The 10,961-nt window shown below is 40.2% G+C and overlaps 1 protein-coding gene across 1 annotated transcript; it reads right to left on the reverse strand.

Moving 5' to 3' along the window:
- Positions 1 to 8,534: 8,534 nt before the first annotated feature.
- On the reverse strand, positions 8,535 to 9,521 carry LOC107474627 (uncharacterized). Its single transcript, XM_016094263.1, has one exon. It carries the CDS (start codon positions 9,519 to 9,521, stop codon positions 8,535 to 8,537), a length of 987 nt encoding a protein of 328 aa, XP_015949749.1.
- Positions 9,522 to 10,961: the final 1,440 nt, after the last annotated feature.

Genomic DNA, 10,961 nt, shown 5'->3' on the forward strand with positions numbered 1-10,961 from the left:
ACTTTGGACCAAAATAAATGAAAAAAAAATTGTTAAAGCAAAGAAATTATAAATTTATAAATCACACCCATCACTCTTCTAAAATTATATTTTGACAAAAAGTTATATAAATTTTTTTTGCTAAAGCAAAATTAAAAAATTTCTAACCCTTTCCTCTCAGCACCAAGCAAATTTAATATTTTACACTAAAATTAAAATAAAAAATAACTTTTGATTAATGAAAAATGTTATTAATTTCTTAAACATGTCGATCACTCTTATGAAATTATATATTTTTTAAAAATTAATTTAAATAAGAATTTTTAATTAAAAAATTAAAAAAATCCTCACGCACATCCTTCCCCGATTAAAATTTTATTCTACTCTAAAGTTAATTAAAGAAATATTTTAAATTTTTAAAAAATATTCATCATCACTTGAAATTATATTTTATCGAAAGATATCTTTCACTACCGTTATTTCTTGACCTGATGTTCTTGTAAAGATGATAATGCAAAAAATGGGTGTGAAATTTCTGGTGCTTGTCTTACTATTTTAATTCTACGGATTATTTTTCTTTCTTGAACTTTGATCAATAAACTAAAAAATACTTCTGCACAAATCTTTCTTGAACTTTAATCAATAAACTAAAAAAATACTTCTGCACAAAAGATGAAAAGGTAAGGGGATCCCCCATTGCCTAATCCCTTTCCTGGTATTAAGGCCAGTTTGGATAAATAACTTAATTAAACTATTTTTGAAGAAATAGCTTAAATAATAAATGTTTATATTAAAAGTAACTTATAAATAAATTATTTTGTTTTTTATTTTTTAGTTCTAAAAGTATTTATTTTAAGAGAAAAGTGATAAAAAGCTTTTTATTATGAGAGAAGTCTTTTTTTTTTTTTACTTCTCTTTAAGCACTAAAATAATTTTTTAAAAAATTATAATTTTGTTTTAAAAATTGTACCAGACATTAATACTATACATTTTTATAAGTTAAAAGTTAAAAAAAGCCACTTATAAACCTATCTAAATGGATCCTAAATGTCTTGGAGGGTGCACCATTAATTAGAATTGCAAAGGATACTGAACTTATACATCTGCCAAAGAGTTCAATCCATTTGTTAAGGAAGCTCATGACTTTTAGAACCTCTAGAAGAAATTGTCATTCAATCCAATCTTGGAAATGAAAACTCTCGATTGTTAAAAAAAATTAAGGGTATAAAGGGTAATTTCTAATCTTTTATTGTTCTCTTTTTCATATTTATTTTTTGTATTTCTTACAAAATTAACGGTAAAAATCACTCTTTACTCTCTTAATTATTAAAAAGAATTGAAAAGATCCATTCCCATCCAATCCTTTATAGGCTTAGCCATGTCTAGCTTCAGCCCCATGTAGCCTTTTGTTCCCTCTTTCCTCTTCCTCATAAAATGAAAGATATCAAAAGCTATCAAAGCATTGTCAGTTACTCATAGTATTTTACAATGGTTCCTTCGATTTTCTCGTCTTCTTCGTAGAGATTCCCTTCGTCATCAGTGATTCTTTTAATCTTATTCCTTCTTCTTCGTTGATATGCCGTCTGATGAAAAAATCGAGTATTCTTGTCCCCCACTTTCAACAAGTTCACACGAGATCTTTGGGTCCATTTAATCTCTTCTTGATAGAAGAGTTCGTCTAAGTCTGCCTGTGCCGTTTTCAAATTCAGAATTGTTTATGTAAGTTGTCGTATGAATTCTTATTTTTCCTTTATTTATTTCGGAAGCTCCCCAAATTTCTCTTTCCTCCATTCTTGCAATGCTTTACCGCACTTTCCTAGTTTCTCTTCAATCTGATCATAGTTCACTGCCCAACTTCTTTTGATAATTTATTTGCATTCAGAGTCTCTAAGACACATTTCTTTAAATCTGAAAATATATGGCCTCTTCTTCCTTTTTAAACTCTCCCCATGAACATCGATTAGGATTGGACAATGGTCTGATCTGTATCTTTGAAGATGCTTTACCACTGCTTTATCTAGCCTTTCTTGAATATTTGCTTTCCCAACCTGATTGTTAGACCAAGTGTTAGCATATCCTCCGAGTTTCTTTTTTTGCTCCAAAACTTGATTAAAATCTCCACACACTAACCACGACATGTTTTTGGTTTGTCCCAAGGAGTTTAGGAGATCCCATTCCATTATCTTTGTTTATTCGTTGCCTTTGGATTACTATAAAAACAGATGATTCTCCATGCTTGCCCTCTTCATTTTCTTGAATAATCATGTCCACATGGTTCCTTGACATGGATGTTATCTCTACGTCCAATGTGCTGTCCCACAAAACTGCTAATCCTCCTGACTGTTGCTTTCCTTCTCCATCACAATCGGTTCCCATAACATTAACTAATCCTCCTCTGTTTTTCAGCCTATTTATCTCCTTGTTTTCATGAGGAACACAAGGTTGGGATCTTGTTGCTTCAAGAGCTTGTTAAGAGCTCTAACTGCCCATGAATTTTCAAGTCTATGGCAGTTTCAACTTAGGAGTCTCATGATCCCTGGTAGGGCTGCTTTGCAACCTCTGCCAAGTGTTCCTCCGTTTCATAATGTTGCCTCTTAGTGGGTATTTCCTCCTGATCAATCTCTATTTTTATGGTTTCACCATTCTTCCTCTTCCCCAGCTCCATCTCCTTCTTTTCCTTTCATCTCTGGTATTGACCAGAACCTCTCGTGCCATCCTTTTCGATTTCTTGTTCTAAGTTTCATGTTTTGTTTCTTGTTGTTGGTGTTCGTGCAAGGTCACTTTTCTCCGAACTATACTCCAAACTTCGGGGAGAGACTGATGAGATGCGTCCGGAATGTGGGATGCCTTGCTTGAACACGACTCGAGCGGGGTACCTGCAAAAAGGACTCCGACGTTCAAGTTAGTGAAAGGTATTTTTTCAAGATGAATACAAAGATTACTTATGAGTGTATGTGTCTGTGCTTTTTTCGATGCCTCCCTTACTTAGTGGCCCTCAGTCTTATAGACTTCATTGTTGAGTTTAATTGCGGGTCTGTTGTAGTGAATCTCGGGCTTAGCCGAGATTATTGGGTGGTTCCGGTCATAGTGCGGTTTCCATGCTTATCTTATTGTGAACGTTGCAGTTGTGGCTGAGATATGGGTCGTTGGTTCCGATTTTATAGGATGTGGTACATAGCCCCCAAGCTTGACTTGCTTGGGTGTTAAGTAGCAAGTTGAGCTTTTAGTACGACCTATATCTCGGCTTGCCCTGGATGAGAGAGCCCTCAAGCTCAACGCTGCATTTTACTTGGCTTTTTGGTTTCGAAAAGCACGTTTCTTTAGAAATTGAATTAACGATTGAATATTGGTTTTGGAAAGTTATTCTCCCCTGTTTTTAGGAGAACGTGCTGCAATTACTTCTCTTAAAGACTTCACTTGGACCGTTTATGACTCCCATTTTCTTAGCGATTTGTCTCCTGGTCTTCCAATTTCGCTAGTGGGCTGTAATAGATTTTTGGTTCCCTTGGAAATCTTCAAAAAAAAATCGTTCCTTTTTACTTTGTTCCTGAAAAATGACCTCCAAATGTTAGCTTTTTTATCTCTTCCTTCTTCTCTCTTATTCTCCTGTATTTGTCAGATAGTTTTTCTGGAAATAGAGAAGGAAAAATTAAAGGAGAAACAAAAAGTTGTTGAAGTTAATAGGGATGATTTGTATCGTTGGGTCGATGATGACGTTAAGACTCGTGCTTCTTCGTATCGTTCTACTGAGTCTCTTTGAGAGCTTCGTTCCATGAAATTAACTAAGGATTGTTCTGATATCGCCGTCGAACTTCTTCCTTGTTCGTCTGAGGATAGGGTTTGCGAACATAGGGGCGACTGGAGTATTTCTATATGTGTACCCCTTGCTTTTCTGAATTGCATGTTAGGTTTCCGTTTTCCTCCTTTGAGTGTGACGTACTGACTCAATTAAATTGTGCCCCTTCCCAACTGCATCCCAATTCCTGGGCGTTTTTGAAGGCCTTCCCGTGTCTGATGTCTTTTCTGGAGTATTCTCCTACTCTTGGGGTTTTCTTTTCTTTGTTCCAGTCTAAAGGTGTTCGTAGGGGCTTGTGGATATTTTTGAGTAACTTTCCCGGTCGTTCCATTTTTCTTCTATATAAGTCTTCTTTTAATAATTTTAAATCTTTGTTTGTCAAGGTCCGTTCTAAGGAGACTGAATATCCTTTTTATCTTGATGATGAGCTGTTTGAGAAGTTTCCGCTTTACTGGTGTTCGGAGCCTATGCAGATCCTCGAGGCTTATAGATCTGAGGAAGAGGATTTAGTTATTGATTTTTTAGTGAATAATTTTTCTGCTGGCAAATGTCTTTCAATTTTCGAGATGTTGCGTCTTGAGAATGAAAATAATAGGGAGGGGTTGAGGACTTACATAGGTAATATACTTTTGTATTTTTATTGCGAATGTGTTGTTGATTATTGACTTGATGTGTTTATCTGTAGGTGGTCGGGTTCCTCACCTTACCTCGTCCAGACTTCAATCTTTCCTCGATAAGAAGAAAGAGAAAGTTTCTATTCCGAAGATCGATGAAGATATTGCCTTTTCAACTGCGAGGCCTGTTTCATCAAAAAGGAAAAGGGAGGAGTCTGAGACTTCTGTAGAAGTGTTGTCTGAGGGAGGTAATGCTACTACCGAGGATCCATCTTTGGCTTTTGATTGTCAACGTAAGCTCCACGGCTTCGTTCCCAGGGTGAGCCCCCATTCCTTGTGGAGTGACCAGTACCCGTTTGCCGAGCTTTCCGATAGAGCTTCTCAGTATCCGGGAGATATGGTACTTACTCGTCGCGCTGGGTTGGAATCTCTAGGGAAATATGTTCAAGTAATATTCTCTTCTATCTCATTTTTTTGTTGTTATTATTTTTTTTGGAGTTTTTCCTGTCAGGTTATTGCTGCTCGTATGTTGTGTGTTGGTCGTACTACTGAACTGCTCGGGGCCGAGCAGGTTGATGTTGAGAAGTTCGCTGCATTGGAGTGTGCAGTTAAGGAAAAAGATAAAGTTATCATTGATATAACTGCCAAGATGAAAGAGAAAGAGGAAGCTGCTAATGACGTTGTTGCGAAGTTGGAAGAAAAAGAAAAAGAAGTTACTCGTCTCCAGGATCAAATCAGATCTTTTCAGGCCGAGATAAGAGATAATGATAAGACAAAGGGGGAGATGACGGCCCGCAATCACAAACTTGAAGATCAAGGTATTGAAATGTTTACGTCAGGGTTTGATCGGGCGGTTTCCCAGATTTCGTTGTTTGCTCCTGAGTTTGATGTCTGTCGCCTTGATGTGACGAAAATTGTTGTTGGTGAAAAGCTTGTTCAGGATGAGGCCGGCGAGAATCATGACGAGAACGTCTCGCCGCCTGTGTGAATATTTGAATTAAAAAGTAGATGGGCCTTGTATTTTGTGTTTTTTGAACAGTGATGTTGGTTTTTGTCTCCAACTGTATTGACTGTTTGTTCTGAGTTTATGTCTCGGTTGTATTTTGGTATGATGTTTTATGATTGCGACTTTGATGTTTGCTGATTTATGGTTTCTGAATGAATAGTATAATGAATGTATGTCATTTGAAATTGTTTCTCATGTTTGAGGTTTGTGGGATGGTCGGCCTCGTTAAAACCTACCCGAGTAAACCCTCCTTAGGGAAAAACCTCGTGGTTAGGAAAAAGAGTACCTGGCCATCCTACTTATTACATAGATTTGATCAGCTATAGTAGTATTTGAGCGAAGAGATGTTCCATGTGTTTGGTAAGGCTGTTCCATTCAATGTTTCTAAGCGATAGACTCCTTTGCCGACTACTTTAATGATCCGGAAAGGGCCTTCCCATGATGCCGCTAGTTTTCGATGACCTGGCGGTTTTCGGATATCTTCTAGTTGCCTAAACACTAAATCTCCTTCTTTGAATGTTCTTCGCCTGACTTTCTTGTCGTATTGTCGCTTCATTGCTGATTGCACTGATCTTCGCCTTAGCTCGGTTAGATTGCGTTCTTCATCGATGACATCAAGTTCGGCGAGCCGAGCTTGCCTGTTGGTGTCCTCATTGAACTGTTCTGTCCGGGTTGAGCCACAACCAAGTTCTAAAGGGATCATGCATTCGGCTACATATACTAAACGGAAAGGGCTCTCCTTCGTTGTGGATTGTGGAGTTGTGTTATAACTCCACAATATTTCTGGTATGAGCTCGGCCCAACGTCCTTTTGTGTCGGTCAGTTTCTTCTTAAGAGCCTGCAAAATCACTATTAGCGGCTTCTGCAAGCCCGTTAGTTTGTGGGTGTTCGACAGAGGAGAAATGATGTCTGATGTTCATGTTAGTTAGGAAATTAGTGATTTTCTTGTCACTAAACTACCTACCGTTATCGGAGACAATTTCCCTTGGCAAACCATATCTACAAATGATAAATTTCCAAATAAACTTTTGTACCTTGTCCGAGGTTATTTTTGCGAGCGGCTGTGCTTCTATCCACTTTGTGAAATAATCAATGGCCACCAAAAGGAATTTTACCTGTCCTGGTGATATTGGAAGTGGTCCAAGTATATCCATGCCCCATCTATGAAAGGGCCAGCTGGCATCGTCATGTGTAACGTCTCGGCAGGGCTATGTATTAGTGGGGAACACTTTTGACATGACTCACATTTTCGAAGTTTGTCTGTACAGTCCGACCTTAGGGTCGGCCAGAAATAACCTGCGCGCAAGATTTTTGATGCTAAGCTTCTGCCTCCGATATGATGTCCGCAGATGCCTTCGTGTACTTCATTTATTGCTATTATTGTGTCTTCTCCTGCTATGCATTTGAGCAGAGGTCGAGAGAATCCACGCTTGTATAGTACGTCCCCAACTAAGGTAAAATACGCCACCTTTCTCTTGAAAGATCTCGGATCACCCTCCGGTAATGCTCCCGTCTTCAGGTAATGTATTATGGGAGTTCGCCAATCTTCTCCCTATGATATGTTTAAAGCATACTGCATATCTAGGCTAGGTTTTGTTAGTGTGAGATGTACCAAATTTTCTGATTGTTGACTTTCTCTATAGGTTGCTAGCTTTGATAGTATATCTGTCCTACTATTTAGTTCTCGTGGTATATGTGTTATCTCGGATTTTTGAAAACCTTTTATCATATTCTGTACACTATGTAAGTATTTTTCTAAAAGAGGGTCTTTAGTTTGAAAGTTACCTGTTACCTGCTGTACCACGAGTAAGGAGTCGCAGTATACCTGCAAATTCCGCACTTGGATTTCTTTTGCTAGTTTTAACCCTGCCAGTAGCGCTTCATACTCGGCTTGGTTATTCGTTGTTTGGAACGTGAATTTGATTGATTGTTCAGCATGTACGCCTTTGTTGTCTCGTAGTAGTATACCTGCTCCACACCCATTGTCATTGGATGCCCCATCGACGTACAATTCCCATGACTCTTGTTCTTCTATTATACTCGTGAACTCTGATATGAACTCGGCTAGAACCTGGGCCTTGGGTGATCCCCTGGACTGGTATGTGATGTCGAATTCTGAGAGCTCGACCGACCATTTTGTGAGTCTTCCCGCTAGGTCGGGTTTAGCCAGGATTTGCCGTAATAATTGGTTTGTCTAGACAATAATTCGGTATCCTTGGAAATAGTGACGTAGCCTCCGAGCTGTAATGATAAGTCCAAATGCAAGTTTTTCTATCGTTGGGTACCTTGTTTCAGCACCCTGCAAAACTTTGGTCACGAAATGTACTGGGTGTTGCTCCTTGCCGTGTTCTGTTACAAGGACCGAACTTATTGTGTTAGTTGAAACTGAAAGGAAGACATGTAACAGTTTACCTTGCTCTGGCTTTTTTAGTGTAGGTGGTGATCCTAAGGTATGCTTGAATTTCATGAAAGCTTCTTCACATTCTTCTGTCCAATTCAACTGGTCCGACTTCTTTAGTGTGTTGAAGAAGTGGTATGATTTTTCTGCCGCTGCTGGCAAGAATCTGGAAAGAGCCGCCAACCGACCTGTAAGTTGTTGGACTTCTTTCTTGTTCCTAGGAGATTGCATGTTGATCACTGCATTGCATTTGTCGGGATTTGCTTCTATCCCTCTGTGGGTTAGTAGGAAACCAAGGAATTTTCCGCCCTGCACACCAAACGCACATTTTTCTGGGTTTAGTCTCATGTTGTGCTTTCTGAGCTGCCCGAATATTTCATCCAAGTCTTTTTTATGTTGTTCTTCCGAAGTTGATTTCACCACCATGTTGTCTACATATATCTCGATGTTTCTGCCGATCTGATTCTTGAAGACCTTGTCCATTAACCGTTGATAGGTTGCTCCTACGTTCTTTAGTCCAAAGGACATGACTTTGTAGCAAAAGCTTCCTTGGTCGGTGACAAATGCTGTTTTTTCTGCATCTTCTGGGTGCATGAGGATTTGATTATAGCCTGAATAGGCATCTATGAAGCTGAGTATCGGGTAGCCTGACATGTCATCCACCAATCTGTCTATGTTAGGAAGCGGATACCCATCTTTGGGGCATGCCTTATTTAAGTCAGTGAAATCTACACACATTCGCTATTTTCCTGAGTTTTTCCTGACCATCACGTCATTAGCCAACCATGCTGAAAATCGGATTTCCCGAATGAACCCTGCTTTTAAGAGCTTTTTGGTTTCTGCTTCTGCTGCCCTTCGTCGCTCATCGCCGAGATTCCTTTTCTTTTGTCGTATGGATTGGGCGTTGGGGTGGACCGCCAACTTGTGGCAGATAAAGTTGGGATCAATGCCGGGCATATCCGCCGGTGTCCATGCAAATAGATCGGCGTTTGTTTTTAGTAATGCCATTAGGTCGGTCTTTTGTCCTGCGATAAATGCGGATCCAACATTAGTAAATTGCTCATCTTGATTTAATATTACCTTTTCAAGATCGTCTGTTGGTGTGGGGCGGTGATTGTCACTTCGGGGGTCAAGTTCGGTCAAAGTTGGTATGTTTGCCGAATTATACACCGTATGGACCCGAGGTGTCTCCTTCTTGACGGCCTTGAGGCTGGCGTTGTAGCATTGTCGGGCTTCTTTGTGGTCGGCATGTATTGTCCCCACTTCGCCGTCCTGCAAAGGGAATTTTACACAAAGATGTACAGTTGAGACAATGGCTCCCAAAGCGTTTAACGGCGGGCGCCCTAAGATAATGTTATACGGGCTAGGGCAATCGACCACCAAAAACTGAATATCTAGTGTTTTGTTATTTGGTGGTTCTCCGATTGTTGTCCTCAACCAAATATATCCTAATACCGATACCTTTTCTCCGGAGAATCCTACCAATTCTCCGGGTGATGGCTGTAGTGCTTTATCGCTAAAGTTCATCTTTTTGAAGGTTGAGTAGAACAAGACATCGACACTACTTCCTGGGTCGAGTAGGACCTTCTTTACTGTTAATTCTCCCATGTAAAGCGAGATGACAACCGGATCATCTAAGTTCGGACAGCTTGTTTTGAAATCGGCCACGCTGAAGTTGATGTGAGAGTTCGGTATTGACGTTTGTCTTTCTGGCCGGGAACCTTCCATTGTCAGCATGGTTCTGTAATTCCTTTTCCGAGCCGAGGTTGTAGTCCCTCCGCCTGCAAAACCACCTGAAATGTAGTTGATAATTCCCTTGGATGGGGGGGTTTCGACCTGTTTTTGCCTGCTTTCTCTTTTTGTTTCTCGCTACCTAAGGGCCGAAATGTACTTGTCTAGGAGTCCTTGTCTTGCCAATCTTTCCAGCATATCCTTTGCCATTACGCATTCATCCGTTGTATGCCCGAACTTCTGGTGGAGTGCACAATGTTTATTTTTGTCTACTGGTCTTGGTATGTCCCTGCCCTGGCTGGCGGTCTGATGAGTTTATTGTGCAGGATCTCCTTGATTATGTCCTCCCGCTTCGTGTTGAATTTTGTGTATGAATCGAACTTAGGTGCTAGTTTAATTGGCTTTCTTATGTCTCAGCCGGTAGACCTTTGCGGTCTTTCTTCTTCTTTTTTCGTTGGCTTTTCGTTTCTCGAGCCTCCCTGAGTTTTTCAATTTCGATCTGGCCCTGGGCTCTTTCTCGGAATTCTTCGAGCGTTTTCGGTTTTGTCACCGCAATCGCTTCCTGGAACTTACCTGGTCGGAGGCCGCTTTTGATTGCATGCAATTGTACTTCGGGATTAAGATAAGGTATTTGCATGGCTGCTTCTGTGAACCGCGTCATGTATTCTCAAGCTCTCTTGCTGTCCCTGCTTAATTGTGCTTAGGTAATCTGAATCTCGTACATAGATCTTTGATGCTGCAAAATGGTTTACAAATAGTTCAGTGAACTCATCGAAACTAGATATTGATCCTGCGGGCAGGTTAGAAAACCATAATAAAGCAGCTCCGTCCAAAAAGGTCGGAAAGGATCTACACAGGATGGGATCGGAATCGCTATTAAGGAACATCATTGATTCAAACTTCGTGACGTGAATTTTGGGATCTCCAATCCCCTTGTAAGGTGCTAACGTCATCGGAAGTGTGAAATTCTTGGGCATTTTGAAGCTCATTATTTCTTCCGAGAAGGGATTATTTCGCCGTCTTGTTGTTTTAACGTGAGTTTCCCCTGTTCTAACATTTGATTCTGACTGGTGCTCTTCATGTTGATCGGTGTTTTCCTTCTTGCTTTTTCGTTCGTCGTTGTTTTGCACTCCGGCCAATAGTTCGGCCATCCGCTGGTTTTCTACGAGCAGGGCAGCGTTTGCGGACAACAAATCGGCATTAGTGGGATTATTTGAAGGGGTCGCCGAGTAATCCGTCATGGCTGAGTTCCTGCAAAAAGAAGAGAGCGTACAAGGCAAATATGGTATTCGTCAGAAAAAGGAAAAACGTGAGGTTTTGGGCCCCACGGTGGGCGCCAATATTCGTGCAAGGTCACTCTTCTCCGAACTATACTCCAAACTCCGGGGAAAGACTGATGAGATGCGTCCGGAATGTGGGATGCCTTACTTGAACACG

Source organism: Arachis duranensis, chromosome 2 (assembly GCF_000817695.3).
Source record: "Arachis duranensis cultivar V14167 chromosome 2, aradu.V14167.gnm2.J7QH, whole genome shotgun sequence".
Taxonomy (NCBI): domain Eukaryota; kingdom Viridiplantae; phylum Streptophyta; class Magnoliopsida; order Fabales; family Fabaceae; genus Arachis; species Arachis duranensis.

Coding starts and splice junctions, on each gene's coding strand:
- LOC107474627 (XM_016094263.1), bottom strand. CDS start 9,521: ATGGAAGGTTCCCGGCCAGAAAGACAAACGTCAATACCGAACTCTCAC.